At 44.0% G+C, this 15,909-nt stretch overlaps 1 protein-coding gene across 2 annotated transcripts in view; it reads left to right on the top strand.

Annotated features, from left to right (window-relative positions):
• Gng2 (G protein subunit gamma 2) overlaps positions 1-4,990 on the top strand; it is a 100,926-nt gene extending 95,936 nt beyond the window's left edge. For both annotated transcript variants that reach the window (XM_005367604.3, XM_026789546.1), the window contains one exon: positions 1,644-4,990. In XM_005367604.3, the coding sequence (XP_005367661.1) occupies positions 1,644-1,772 (129 nt within the window). In that variant the 3' untranslated portion in view covers positions 1,773-4,990. The remainder of the gene's footprint in view (positions 1-1,643) is intronic.
• Positions 4,991-15,909: the final 10,919 nt, after the last annotated feature.

Here is a 15,909-nt window from a genome sequence, read left to right as displayed (position 1 = left end):
GGTACTGCTCTACAGACTATGTACCACACAATCTACAGATTGGTATAACATGGTTTACACGGTTTTGACACATAGCAAAGGTCACAGATATCAGCAATTAATGTAGTTATTAATAAGATTTTGATGTTTGGATTATCATCCACAGGAGACTGCAATCTAGTTGAGGAAACAAAATATATTTGAAAAGGAAATCATTCAGAATAATTTGTTCAAATATAAACTCCATGTTATTAATTTTTCCCACTCTAGTATCTTCTGGGACATAAAAAGCATGTTGGGGACTAAAGCTATGACTTGGAGGCTAAGAGCACTGGCTGCTCTTTCAGAAGACCTGGGTTTGTGTTTGGTCCCTAGCATTCACATGGCAGCTCACAACAGTTTGTTACTCCAGTCCCAGGGGATCAAATGCCCTCTCTGACCTCTTGGAGCAATGTACACACAGGATACACAAACTTGCATGCAGCACTCATACATGAAATAAAAATAAAATCTTAAAAAAGTTTTTGCTTCAGAAACTTCATGCCACATGTTTGTATGTGAGCATCGTGGGTGAGTAGGTGTGGATGGCACCAGATCTCTTCCTAACAAATGTGATTTCAGTATTGCTGTTTTACAGTCTCTGCTACTTAGCAGTTAAGCTCCTGTTTAGTGAATATTGCTCAAATAAGTAAAAGTCATGACGAAAAAAATGGCTGCAATTCGTCCTCTAAGTCTGACCTTTTCCCCTGTTTCGGGGAGCTGAGCCTAGAAACAGTGAATTCCCTTTCATTTTGCTATTATCAAGTTGGGTAAAGGTGTGTGCAGAATTAGTTTCCCCCTTTGGAACTAGCCAGGGATTTGAGTGCTTTGCATGCAGATGGGACACCTTAGTGGAACTGGTGGAATTAAATTTACCTCCCCGAGTAACAAAAAATGTGCAACAACCACAAAGAAAAGCACCACTGGCAACTTCCCACCTTCTCCAGAAGCAGGGCAGCACTCTGCTGGAGACCACAAACAGTGATACTGTGATGAATATATTCTGTGCTACATTGTATCACTGTGTGTGTGTGTGTGTGTGTGTATATATATATACTTGAAACTATGCCTCCTTGGTAGTACCAGTCTGGCTTTGGCATTCCTAGCAGAATTCCGAAAAGCAGGGGAATAGCTATAGATATGTATATACACATATATATGAATATATATTCTATAAGATATATGCTATCCACAGATATATAGTAACAATCCTGTGTGAAAAGCTTCCTGTACATGAGGTCTTGGATGTCTTTTCAGGGTTATCTCACTTGTATAATTCTTGCCACCAGGTACAGCAACTAAAGTATAAGGGCGCAGAAGTGGAATAATAGGGTTGGCAGTTGCAGGACCCTGATGTTAAGTGGCCCTTTCCTTTGAGGCTCCTTTTACCCTAGATTCTCACCTCCTGGCAACAGTCCTGTCAGCTCAGTTCCACTGATCCCTTGTGTGCAGATCAGGAGGCCAAGTTTATGCAGGTGGAGTGTCTCCCTTCACTTTCAGTCTTTGGCCTTCCATCCGGATGAACCCAAACGTGGCGGACCACAAAGCTGAGACTTGAGCAACCGCACCCGGGGTGTTTGGGTCCATGCCTGTCTGTCCTTTCAAGTTTCTGCCTTCCCTTGCAGGTGTCCAAGGCGGCTGCAGACTTGATGGCCTACTGTGAGGCACACGCCAAGGAAGACCCACTGCTGACCCCAGTCCCAGCCTCAGAAAACCCCTTTCGGGAGAAGAAGTTCTTCTGCGCTATCCTTTAAGTCTCTGAGAGGAAGATGAAGACCGCCGGGGCTCCAGGGACATTGATGTAGAGTTTCTAGCAAAGTGGGCGCCTTTCTGGTCTGCAGCATTTAAAGAGAGGAAGGAGAACCATCCTGGACACTCCAGGCTGTGCATGTCTAAAGAATTGTCCCCTTGTGAGAATGGAAGCCAATTCCACATTCCCAACTTTAGAGATCTGACCCTGCAGACCTGTCTGGAGGAGGGCAATGTATAAAAAACAAAATCGGTGTCACTTCTTTCCTGCTATCCCTTTAAGATCTTACATTTCTGCTTCATATTTAAAAACAAAATAAACATTAAAGCCAGTGTCTTGAGCTGAGATATGACTGACCTTCTGGGAATGAGAATTGTCTTTAAATGCCCTCTGATAAACTGCTGTATCATGTAGCCACAGTTCTACTTAATGGTATCCATGTTTAGTCCTTCGTGCCTTGTTCTTTTCCTTCCCGTTCTCTTTCTCTACCCCTCCCGATTAGAATACCATGGAGATGAGTCTGGGTTTATGTGTTAAACTGAACTCTAAGGATAAGTGAATAGCTGTGATGTTTAGAAAGATGTTCCCCATAGTCTGTCTCCACGAGAATAATAATAATAAAAAGAATACACACACACACACACACACACACACACACACACACACACACACAATGCCGGCTGTCTGTGTTCTCTTACCACTGTTCCTAATATTTGTATATAATAGTTTTGATTCTGCAAGTAAATGTAAATCATGTGTTGTGACTGGTGCTTTCATATCTTTGTGATAGTTTTTGAGTAATACTGCATGAAAATGTTCCCATGTTGCATCCATTCAGAAGTTTCGTTGTTCAGCTGGAAAGCTAAGAAGAGAAGTGAGAGAGAAAAAGATGCCAGAGATGGGAAAAGTTCTCTGTGTTTTGAAAATTGAGATGACTTCAGCGCCTTAGCCATGCCTGAAATACCTCCTAGTGGACTGTGGTATAAGCACCTCACATCAGATTTCCCCCAATCCACAGCATTTGGGCTTACCCAGGATCCAGGACAGTGCAGTAAACCCACACTGAATGTCGGACAGGGATCCACCATGACCTAGGAAGGCATTGTCAGAATATCAGCAAGTTCCCACTCTCCAGGAACCATGGAAATCATATGTAAAAGAATATTTTCCATGTTGATAACTAGAAAACTATGGCCCTCTTTAACTCATACATCAGAAGAACTAAACTCTCAGCTTCAGAGAAGGCACACCCCCCAGAATACCAGCTGTTTGAGAGACAAAGCACCCCAAGCACACTTTGAGTAACCCCACAGCTGGCCCTTCTTCCCACTGACATGATCCTCATTTTTCACTTCCCCAAAATGTCAGAGCAATCAGTGCTTTGTTCTCTGCCCTGTTTGTCAGAGCCTCTGTGCCCTATTTACAGCTTCCTCTGGCTAGCACTCTCTCTTCCCACAAAAAAAAAAAACATTGGATCTTTTCTCCCCTTCTCTCCCTTCTCCTCTCCTTTGTTTTTCCATTGTACTTGTAGCCCCATCAGCAAAGGAAGGCCCTGGAACCCTTTGTATGCTTTCTGCATTCTTCCCAGTCTCCTGTACATCTTGTTTGTTTTCAAATCCTAAAAGACCACCAAATCCAAGTTAACTTTACTTTCTCTTATGTCATTCTCTCCCTCATCTTTTAAAAAGTGTGTTTGTTGTGTGTTGGGGGAGGGGTATTTTGTGAGAAGAGTAAGATGAAAGGACCCATTTTGAAATAGATTTGGTAAATATTTTTAACTCTTTTATGGGTCTTCAGATAAAAGAATAAATATGTCCAATTAAAATTGATACCTGAGGTGGGAAGAAGAGGATACCAGAACATTTATCAATGCATGAATGCAATTTCCACAAATTTTCTCTGGTCAGATCTTGGGGGTTTGTTATAGTTGGTGGGATGCTCATGAAGATTTAGTGGTTGAAAAAAAAATCTGTCAGTCTTTACAGAACTACAGCATGTGCAACTGAGAATACCGTGGAGTCAGCTGAAAGTGTCCCACATTTAAGAACTGAAACAAGATGTGTTCGTGTGTTAACTAGGGGTACTCCTTGCTGGTGAGAGGGCATCACTAGGATTCTGGTCTTCTGTGTAAATTTAGACCTCTGCAGCTATTAAAGTATAATCACAGTCTTCACGGCACACCTTGCACAGGTCGAGCAATTAAAAGTTAAGGAATTATGAATTTTTTGTGAGCATGCCTACAGAACGAGAAGGCAGAAAATGCATTCCCCTTCTGAAACGAAGTTTCAGGAAACTATCTTGTCTCTTTCACAATTTCATATCTTTCAGTATAGAGCTATAATCAAAATCCGTTTTGACTTATTAATGTTTGTATTTATTAAAGAGGTAAAGTTTTCACTTACTTGGGTCTCCAAAGAGCTTAATTCTTTTGAATGTCAACCATGCTTTTCATCAGCAGAATTTTATCTTAAGATAACTAATAGAAAACCAACTCAGTTATTTAAGAGCCTCATTTCTATATGCATAGTAGTTAAAATCTGCCATGGAATTATGAAATAATAAATGTCATACTTATAATGCAATGTCCATTAAAATACTTAAACCATTTTCAACACCAACTCCAATTTAAAATGTTTTTCAATTTGAAAGCAAGTAAGAAAAAATTTAAATAATCAGATTTAAAGAAAAAATAAGTGTCATACTTTCCCTCATATGCTTATATTCACATAATGAATTTTGAGAAAATCAAGCCAATGGGCTTTAGGAGATTTTTATTCCTTTTCTTTTTCCTTAGCGCTTTGCTTCTTACTGCTCCTGGAAATGATGGATATTATGTGTAAAATACTGACTCATAGCCCAACAATTGTTAGAGATCTCCATACTTTTCCTGTATAGGATCTCTGGAAAATACCTTTAAAGAAAAGGGAACAGGAACATGGCGGGGGGTTGTTGTGTTTGGGTTGTTTTTTTTTTCTGTTTGTTTGTTTTTCTTCAAAACAGGGTCTCACTATGTAGCCCTGACTGTTCTGAAACTTGTTCTGTAGACCAGGCTGGCCTCGAACTCAGAGATCACCTGCCTCTGACTCTTGAGCGCTGGGATTAAAGGTGGAAGTCTTCATGCCCGTATTAGAATGTTAAAGCAGGAGAAGCTGAATGTGGTGTGCACATCTCTACCCCACATGAACTGTGTATTTGTTTTAATAAATGGAATTTTCAGATTCATTTCCTATGGGGTCATTTTCATTGCAAAGATCTATGGACCACTTCCCATGTCAGTACTGACCTGGGGAAGCAGGGATGGGGAAACAGACATCCATGGTTTTCTTTAGGTGTCTGTTCATAGCAGGTTTTAAAAAGAGAAAATACAGCTTATCTGAAGCTCTGTCTGAAAACTTCTCCCTTGGTTCCTGTGCCTCATGTACAACCCTTGAGAACAAAGGAACAAGGGAGGGAGAGTGCTCAGGACTCTGAAGGCTGGGAGACACAGAGACAGAGACTCTAGTTGTGTAGATATTTTAACCTGCTGTAACTACACCCCAGTAGTACCACCCTGCTCTCACTGTATGTGGAGTGTGTTATTATCTGTCTGTGATTTTAAAACTGTGCTGGAGAAGAGAGAACCTTTGAATTCTAGATTCAGCAGTCTCCTCAAAGACCTTTCTCAGTCAACAAAGACTTTCTGTCAGTGCTGGATTTGAACCTAAGGTTGCATAAATGCTGGGAAAGCATTCTACCATTGAGCTATATGTTCAGCTCTTTTTCTACTTAAAAAAAAAAAACCCACCAGGATCTTGCTGTATTGCTTGCTCAGACTGGCCTTGAACTCATCCCATATCCCATTCACACATGCAATCCTCCTGTCTCAACCCTACGTCCCCCAATAACTGGGATTGTAGGTCTATCCCACCAGACCCCCTCTAAGAAAGCCTTCTGACTATCCCTCAGATTGTGCCAGTAGTAGCTACTGCTAGTGAAGAAAGAAGCACTGGATTCTGAGGTCTTGTACTAGCAACAGAAGCAGCTACAACCCAGAGGAGCCACATGGTGGAGCTGGTGCATGACTGTTCCAAGTCCATCACTGTTTCTCAAATGCTGCCTGCCTGCCTGCCTGCCTCAGAATCACCTGAGATGTATTTTAAAAGGGAAGATCCCACCCTGCACCCTCCCTACACACAATCATATTCTCTGATGGTGACTTAACAACATGCATTCTTTTGCATGCTACCTACCGAGTTTCATTCTCTAAGTATCCAGCAATGCTTGCTTGCCCATTAATGCTGAAGAAAGGCACAGATCACAAGCATTGCAGGAGTGAGCACAGAACAGCAGGTAAAGTTCCAGGCAGTTCCTGGTCTGAGCCCTTGCCAGGAGGATGAGGGAGAGGGGGAGGCTTTTGGCTCTGTTCCTGTTTCATTCAGTCCCTCTGGGAGGATCCCCTCCAGCACTCCTTCTTTAATAAGCCAGTCACATTTTAGACAGTGCTCACAACGACAGAGGGAATTAGAGCTGGGTCAGCTCCAACCCACAAATTGCAAATAATTTGCCAAGGGAAATCCCTTTCCCTTCGGTTCTGCCCCAAATCTACATTTCTTCTATTTAGAATCAGGAAAGTTAAACAGAATTGATTTCAATGAAAGGGTCATTGGGTTCCCAACCTTTCTTTCCCCAATGAGAACTCCCACGGTAGCTGGTAAGTTGCAGCCCTAAGCTAAGTTACAGGTTGATGGTAACTGGTGACCTCGAGCACATTTGGAACTCACTGTGAGCCCATTGCACTGAAGAGTCAGAATGAGGCCCCAGCTTCCCATGTGATCTCCAAGTTATAAAACTGAGGGAAGACTACTGAATTTATTTGTCTTACAAAGCAGCCAAAGAGCCTGGTGTGGTGGTACACATCTTTCATCCCAGTGTTCGGTAGGCAGAGGTAGGATAATCTCCTAGTTCAAGACCAGCCTGGTCACAGAATGAATTCCAGGGCAGTCAGAGCTATGTGGAGAAACCCAGTCTCAAAAAGCCAAAGCCATACAAGAAAACAAAACAAAGTGGCCAAACCAAATGAAACAAAGCAGAGGAAAAGGCATCATGAAGGAGGCAGTGGTGGAGGATGGTGGCCCTTCCGACAATGCCTCAACTCCTGAAAAACACTTTCCTCTCCAGCCACGCCCCTGGCTCAAACCCACTGCTACGATCACTCTCACAGCCCCCCCCCCCACTCTCAGCAGTGGAACCAAAGAGGGCTGTAATAATCAGGCTCCCTCGGTTACAGGAGGCAAGATCATTTTTTTTTTTCCTTTGATTTTTCAAGACAGGGTTTCTGTTTAGTCCCTGCTATCCTGGAACTCAACTTTGCAGACCAACTTGGCCTCAAACTCAGAGATCTGCCTGCATCTGCCTCCGAGTGCTGGAATTAAAGGCACATGCCACCACTGCCTGGTCAGGCAAGATCTTTTTTTGTTTGTTTGTTTGTTTTGTTTTGTTTTTTCGAGACAGGGTTTCTCTGTGGCTTTGGAGCCTGTCCTGGAACTAGCTCTGTAGACCAGGCTGGTCTCGAACTCACAGAGATCCTCCTGCCTCTGCCTCCCGAGTGCTGGGATTAAAGGTGTGCAGCACCACCGCCCGGCAAGATCTTTTTTAAAAAATAATTTATTTTTATTTTATGTTCATTGGTGTTTGCTTGCATATATGTCTGTGTGAGGGTGTGTCAAAGCCCTGGAACTGGAGTTAAGACAGTTGTGAGCTGCCATGTGGGTGCTGAGAATTGAACCAGGGTCCTCTGGGAGAGCAGTCAGTGCTCTCAACCTGATTGAATGGGAGGCAAGATCTTCTTAACTGCCTAAGCGGGTCTGTTGTTCGTCCAGCTGGATCCCAGTGCTCAGCCGAGTTTTTCACGTGCTCCTGTCCTCGTCTGTCCTTCCTCTGGAGCATCGTGATACTGTCAGCTCGGACCAGACCAGCAACTCCAGGAAAAAGACAATGACAGCCCCAGGAAAAGTGCCGGGCCATGTCCCTGGAAAATGACCTCACAGTAGACTGCGGGAAGATTGAGTGTGGCCATGAGGGCGGAACAGGGCTCAGAATCCCATGGTGCTCTGCTTCGAGGTCCTCGCGTCAGGCACAGGCTCTAGGGCACCAGGCCCTGCTTCTACAGTCTTTCTATCTCACCAGACCTCTCTCTTTCCTTGCCCGGTGACTCTCTACTTCCTCAACCCCTTTGCTCATGGGCTTACCCCCTTCTGGACTGCCATGTGGCAGGAAAAATAACGGATACAAAGCACACCTCCTAAGCCAGGCAATAGTGGTGCATGCCCCTAATCACAGCACTCAGGAGGCAGGTGGATCTCTGAATTTGAGACCAGCCTGGACTACAGAGCGAGTTCCAGGACAGCCAAGGCTACACAAAGAAACCCTATCTCTGAAAACCAAAAGCCAAACAAACAAAAAGCCACAGCTCTTTGGGCAACTTCCTTTTACTCCTCTTCGGAGGCCAGTTCGAAGTTCGTGCTGTCTTTGAATGGCTTCACCCCTTTTACCTCCAAACAGACCAGTATATTGCAATATTTCAAAGTAGACAGCACTGTTCTGGTTTTATGGAACTTGTGGATTAATGGTGAAAGTACTGTCAATTCCCAGTTACCAAGGACCCAGGAAGCTGGAAGGAAAGCAGAAGTGGATTATGGACTGGAAGGGTTAATAGTCCACCTTGTGAGAATCTTGTCTATCAGGTAAAGTGTAGCCATCCCCGAGTAAGGGATCCCCCTTTTGGAAACTTCCCTTTATTCCTTCTGCAGTCTTAAGGCCACTGAGAATGAAGTTCTCCACACAAAACAATGGGCCAAAGCTGAGTGGTGGTCTTGGCACCCTTTCCTGACCTGTGTAAACGAGTTCCATGCCCCATGCCATGGCCAGACATGTGATTCTGTCAGACAGTGATTCCTTGGCCTCAGTGATAATACCGAGGGGTCAGTGGGCTTCTTTAGGGTCAGTGATTAGAGACGTACAAGGTTGACTGCAAAATTCATCTTTAGCTTAGGGTTGAGGAAGGGGCCTCTTCCTCTGTCACTGAGATCACCATCTGATTATCCTCCATTCTGCCTATGTGTTATTATTCACAGTTAGCTATAAATTAGCTAGGCTTCAGGAAAATTAAATTTCAGTCCCTCATATAAGATAATCCCATGTTAAGTGTCCAATAGCCACACTCAGCTAGCAGCTAAGCAGCTATATTGAATGGCACAGATACAGAATATTTCTATTCTAGTAGAGAGTACTGTCATATACTATTTTAGAGCAATGGTATCTGGCTTTCCACCCCTAACAACTGACGGAGTGTATTTTATCCTTGTACTCAAATTATGATAATGCATTAAGTACTTAACTGGGCATCAGGCACTAGGCCCAACATTTTGTACACATTGTTCCACTCTATTCCCATAGTAACTCAAGGAGCACCATGCATCTTCTGAAACAGATATCTTTCCTGCCTCCTAACACATGCATGGCCCACTTCTGACTTCAGAAGCAGTTGTGGCAGAATGTTCTCAGTAGGATACAGCTTCCCAGAGGAAACTAGGGCCCCCAATCTCTCCTTAGCCCCTACTCTTCCCTTCCTCCCAACTCCTTCTGCCCTGAAACAACCCTCAGCCAGTGAGGAAGAAGAGTCTGAGGCAGTGTCGGCAGCTCCACTCAGCAGAAGGATCATTTTGGGCACAGTCTACAGCTGACCTGAGAGTTCCTCACAGGGTTGTTCCCAGTCAACCACAATAGTAACCAACCCAACAAGCACGCCAGTGACTTCTGCATCTTCAAACTGCCTCCTTTTTCTTCATTAAAACTTTTTAAATTTTTATTTTTAGTTCTTTGTATGTATATGTAGACTATATCCATATGCAGATGCCCTAGAGGGTGTGGATACTCTGCAGCTGGAGTTGGACAGTTGTGAGTTGCCTAACATGGGGGCAGGGAACTGAATCCTGATCCTCTGTACGAATAATAGGTGCTCCAACAGCAGAGAACATCTGTCCAGCGGGGCCTCCTTTCCTCCTATTACATTTGTGTCTGCTGCACTCGCTCTTTCTCAGCATTTTCTCTCAATAAACTTCCTGCATTCAACCCACAGACCCAGGCCTTGACATACCAAGTGCTCAAACAAATCCAGCCTGTTTGGTAGATAAAGAACTGGAGGTTTGGAAGATTGGCATTCTCCCGAACAGCAGATGAATTCATCATGTAGATTCTTCTTGATTTCAGAGACTCTGCTCTTAATTACTATCCTGGGGTGTAAATTGGAATGCAAGTGAAAAAGGGGAGGGTTTTAAGTTCTGACTGTGTTGCTTTTTGGAAAGTACACGGTTTGTGAACACCAAGCCCCTGGATTACCTCTTTGAATGAAGAAATCAGTGTTGTAAGTCAATACTTAACCATTTACTCACTAAGCTAACTTGGGTCCTAGACACTGTCAGCAGAAACTATTAGGGTTGCCTTGCACAGAGAATACTTCTTGATATCATGGGTCCTGTACAAGGAAAAACCAAGAAGATTTCAGGGATGATGCAAATTGTTGCTTTATTTCTTGAAGACTTTCAGGAGGGGAAAAAGAATTCTTCCTTTTCCAACTACTGTTCTAATAAAAGCTGCTCTGTCAGCTGAACTCAGCAACTGTCTGTGGGTCAGAAGTAGAATCTTCCAAGTTGTCATGAGCCTTTCTCCCTCCAGCCAAGATCTGGGTAAAGTTCAGTAAGAAAAGCAAGACCAGTACCCTCACCCATGAAGCTATAGGCCTCATCGGAGCTTTGGAGAAAGACAAGAGAAAGGGTGCTCATTTCTGCCCCAACAACCTCTGATTGGCCAAAAGCATCACCTCAGCTCCCTGGCACCCCTTTATGCAAAAAGTCTGGAATATTTGGTTGGGGCCTCACCCATCTCCTGGCATAAGCTCCCTCCCCTGGGAGTTGCCTCAGTCCAAACTTCACCTCTGAGAAAGCCTGCCAAATGGTGATCCCTCCCCAGTGAGGGTCAAGACCACCCTCTTAGGCTATTTAAGCTGCCCCCTAGAGAATGAACACGTGGTCCCTGGGTTACCCATGATCTTCCCTTCTCTCTCTTCCCTTCTCCATGTTTTCCTGGGGCCACCCAGGAGTGCTAGCACCCAGTCAAACCTGTTTGTCTTTTAATTTGGTCTGATTTGGTTTGATTGGGATTATTTGTGTCGGCAGAGAGGTTTGTCTAAGAAAATACTTACCATTTGGAGGTCCCATGACAGGGGCTGTTTTTCCCATGGGCCCAAGGCCACATGTTGAAAAATATCCTTCTCTCACGTGTTCTTTGCTTTGCTAAGATCAGCTTCATCTCAGTGAGTTCCCCTTTTTGAGTACATGCTGCTAGGGCCTGGGCCCTCTTCACATTTGTTTATGTTTGTCAATTTTTGGACTTTCCTGATGGAGTCATGGCCTGTGCCAGGTGCCTGATGCAAGCGGTGAGCCATGTCTCGCTGAGGTGGGACTGGGTGGATAGAGACACCTGCCACTCATTTTCCATGCCCCCCCCCATTTTTGACTCAAGAGCCCTGTCCTGGTGGACACATGTGACAGGCTTGAGTTCCGAGACTTGGCATAGACCCCTAATGTGATTGAAGCCTGACCCTCAAACGCCATTGGATCGCCTTTTACAAAACCCTTTTAGGTTGGGCCTGATACCTAATGTAAAAAAAACAAGGTTCCGAAAGCCCGCGGTTTCTGGATGCATGCTCCCACCCCCGCTCCCCTCCCCGCTTCCCTCCCCGGCTGTTTGTCTCTCAGTGTTTGTGCTCTACAGTGGATCTGATCTGTTTTCCCCGTCCTTCCTCTCTATAACAGCACAGTTCTTCCATTCTTCCTTCTTGTTCCCTCTTGCAGCGTCTGCTAGTACAGATCTTAACGGGACCACCTCGTGCTTCCCTGGCTTCTACCGCTTGCCTACATCAGGTTTTTCAAGTTGGTCGGCTGGCACAGGTTCCTATAAGCATTTTATTTGTCTGTCTGTTAAAATGATATGGCCACAGTATGCTTGTTTTATGTCTCTGTGAGTACGGCGGTGAGTTTCCACAGTACGCTTGCTTTACGTCTCTGTGAGTGTGTGTGTGTTTGATTTCGCAGTATGCTCGTCTCATTTCTCTATGTGTACGTGTGCATGTTTTAAGATCTGTAAGGCTTATAACTCCAGATCACAACAGCTCTGGAAAAATACAAACACATGGGTAACCTCCATTTTGACCCCACCACCATCTTGGGTAAGAGTACTCACATGTGCTAATATTCTTTGACTTATTAAAATATTCCTTTGAATCTTCTTACATTTACTAGCAATGGTAAGCTATAATTAATTGGGTAAAATACATTTCTATAATGCATGCACCCTTTTACAATTACCCAATTCTCAAGTGCTTTTGCAGATCGAAGACTATGGCATTTAACAAAAGAGCTTCAACACAGAGACATGCCAGTTCTTGCAGCATCCTATAGCTCCTCCAAAAAGATATGTGGTTATAAAAGACCTTCTACCTTGAGGCTTGCCTTTGGGCTTGGCAAAGTCACCTGCATAGCAAAAAGTGGTGTTCCACCTCTTCAGCTTCCTGGATGCTATACCTGTGGATAGATCTTCTCATCCTGCCAAGACAGGTAGACTAAATCTTCCCCCCACAGGAAAATCTTTGGGCCTCTTATTCTCAGCAGCTCATGGCAAAGACTGCTTCTAAGGCTGGAGTTCTCCAAGGACTAAGGAGAGACTTGGGATTGCCTGCGGCACTAAAAAAAGCTGTCTCATTTCTGCTCATTTATCTCCCTTAGATCTGTCTCATGGCATTTGATGACTTAAGGTACTGATAGCTCATTACTTCATGTGTCATGTTTCCTGATAAAATAGAGAGAGATATGCCTCTTTAACAGGCTTCATAGTCCAAGAATGACAGGTTTCAGGTGTATCTTTAAAAATTCAGAGTTCTCAATTCTCTTTAATTGTCTTCTAAAATGTTTATGTTCCAGTTGTCTTACAGATACCTGCAGGTTCCCTAAAAAGTTATGCTGTTCTATCAACAACTCTGTTCTGATAAAAACTAACAGTCTTGTCTCCAGAGCCTATTTTAACCCCACCCATTTTCAAGCATATTTTACAGGTCATTCCTGCTGTCTGGGCCAAGACCAGCTTACAAAGCACTGTCCAGACAATGCCAACACCTGCACCAACTCCTGGGACTTCACCATTGGAACTGACTCTCTTGGCTCAAAAGGACACCAACCAACTGAAATCTGGTTTTAAAAGGGCATATCTGCTCAGTTATTCACCCAAGCCTCATGTGTACAACCAGGGCACTTCTCTGTCCCATTCTTTCTGGCAGTTAATAATTTGCCACATGGCTAGTCCCATTCATAGAGCCAATAATAACAATATTTTTTTCTCCTAGCCACCTGCCTTCTCATCTCCCTCAAAAAACAGCTGCCTGAGGTCTCCAGGATGACAGTGAACTGGATGCCTCTCCAGTCACACCTCTCGCTGAGCATGAGCTCACCAAGTCCCAGATCTCCCACGTTGCCCCACGCCCACCCATAGAAAGTAGACAGACTTGAGCTGGCACCCCTTTATCCAAGAAGTCTAAAATATTTGGTTGAGGGGCTTACCTCCGCTCGCTGGCACCTCTTTATCCAAAAAGTCTGGAATGTTTGATCAAAAGCATCACCTCAGCTCCCTGGCACTCGTTTATACAAAAAGTCTGGAATATTTGGCTGGGGGCTTCACCCCTGCTTCTGGCATAACCTCCTTCCTCTGGGAGTTGCTTCAGTCCAAACTCCACCTCTGAGAAAGCCCACCAAATGGTGACTCCTCTCCAGGGAGTGTCAAAAAGCCTGCCAAATGGTAACCCCTCCCTGGGGTAGGTCAGGACCACTCCCACAGGCTATTTAATCTGGTCCCCAGAGAATGACCAAGGTTACCCATGGTCTCCCCTCCTCTCTCTTCCCCTTTCCATGTTTTCACATAACCATCCAGAAGCACTGGCACACAGTTAAACCTGGGTATCTTTTAATTCAGTTTTATTTGGTCTGACCGGGATTATTTGTGTTGGTAGAGAGGTGTAACATATGTGGGGCCTGCTAGTGGGGTTTCTGTCCCACCCATTACCCCACAACTGGCAAGCTCCAAAGAAAATCACACAGAGATCTCTATAAGTTATAAAGCTGATTGGCCCATTAGCTCAGGCTACTTATTAGTTCTTGTAGCTTATATTAACCCATTATTCTTATCTATTTTAGTCATGTGGCTCAGTACCTTTTTCAGTGGGGCAGATCACATCCTGCTGCTTTGGTGGTCTGGGCAGGAGTGGGAGGAATCAACTTCTTCCTTCCCAGATTTCTCCTGTTCTCATTGCATCATTTCTACTTCCTATCTGGTTTTCCCACCTATACTTCCTGCCTGGCCAATCAGCGTTTATTTAAAACATGATTGACAGAATACATACAACTCTCATGCACCAGAAAGGTTTGGCATTTAAGAAAAATACTTTACAATCTCCATCCCATTTCTGTCCAAATGCCATGAACACATGACAGCCCATATAAGCTTGGATTTGAATTGCATCATAGAGCAACAGATGCTGCTACCAACACATGCACCCATCCACATGCGTACACACAAAGGAAATCTCTCCCAGAAGGCTTGCAGAAGCAAACCAGAATTCTCAGATGGGGACTAGTATAGTGTACCAGCACATCCCTCCATCAGAATGTCACTGGCCCCACCTGTAGGTGATTTTTAATAGCACTTCTCACAGGGTATTCCAGGAACTCTGTAGGGTCTCTGAGGTCCTTCTGCAGATTCTCTAAGGTTTAGTAACAATCCTGGAGCATTGTTTTTGCTTCCATCTCCTCATAGAATGAGGCATTTGGGAAACTGCAGGATACTGATGCTACAACAGACTAGACACAGGGATCCATGTGAGACTCTACCTGCCTTCTAATAAACTACACATTAAAAAGATCTGCAAAAATTCTGAAAAGAGGTCCATCTCTTCTTACCATACTTTTTGTCTGGGGAAATGGATTTTTTTTTTCATTAAAAAGCATGCTAACATGAAATGGTAAAGCATGCTAACATGAAATGGTTTGCTATTGTTGTTTTCAGTGAACTAACATGCATAATTTATGTTTAGTTGTTGTTTGTATGTCTGTAAGTCTCACCCTGTAGCCCACTGTGTAGCTCAGAGAGACTTCACACTCATGGTTATTCTCCCACTTCAGCTAAGGGGTAGAATTACAGGTGTGAGCCATCCTGCCTGCTAAATAGACAGATTTCAAAATGTATTTGTCTAGTCTCTAGCACAGTGAGTGGTGATAGGTCCAACTCACATAAGCTGAAGTTCTAATCACGTCAGGGTATAGTCAGTAATTTAAAAACATAAAGGAGTATTGGGGACCTTGAGTACCAGCCTCAGTACCCCCTCAGGGCTCAGAATTGGATGTCTATAACAGGCGAGGATCTAAAGGTAAAAAATTAACTCAAGCGCTTTACCTCTGCATGTTCTTTATTTATCATGCAAGAGGAGAAAGTGAAGTGAAAGGGTGCAGAGCAGAGGAAGAATAAGGGGAAGAAAGAAGGAGAGTAAGGGGAAGAAGTACAAGAAATGGCAAGGAGAAGGAGAAGAGTAAGAGTAAGGGCTGATCTCCACGAGGTTTCTAGTTTTTACAGTCATAGTTGGAAAATTTTATAGACAAGCATAATGATAATTTGCATTTCAAAATCACAAAAAGGCAGGTAGAACCTGACAAAGCTTTACTCTGGAACAGGTAACCCACCCTAGGGAAGAGCCAGTATTCAAGGGGAAGTACCTGACATTCCAAACCATTAGATCATGTTACTTCACATCCCTGAATCCTGGATTTACACATTCTCCTCATCTAATCCCTTTTGTGATGACCAGATTTGGGATGCCCAGATTTGTTTGTTAGCAAAGGTGGGGCTGCAGCTCGGTGTGGTCTGCTAGCAGGTAATTTTGTTGGATTGATCCTGTAAATTTGACTGATAGAACAAAGAGTGAATGCCATCGCTCCGAAGCCTCAAGGTGTGGGGGATTGGAGTGAGATCACGCAGTTGCCAGTGAAGAAGTCAAACTGTTTTGG

This window comes from Microtus ochrogaster, unplaced genomic scaffold, assembly GCF_000317375.1.
Source record: "Microtus ochrogaster isolate Prairie Vole_2 unplaced genomic scaffold, MicOch1.0 UNK21, whole genome shotgun sequence".
Taxonomy (NCBI): Eukaryota; Metazoa; Chordata; class Mammalia; order Rodentia; family Cricetidae; genus Microtus; species Microtus ochrogaster.
The sequence above is the reverse complement of the archived record's forward strand: the minus strand, read 5'-3'. Positions and strand labels throughout refer to the sequence as shown.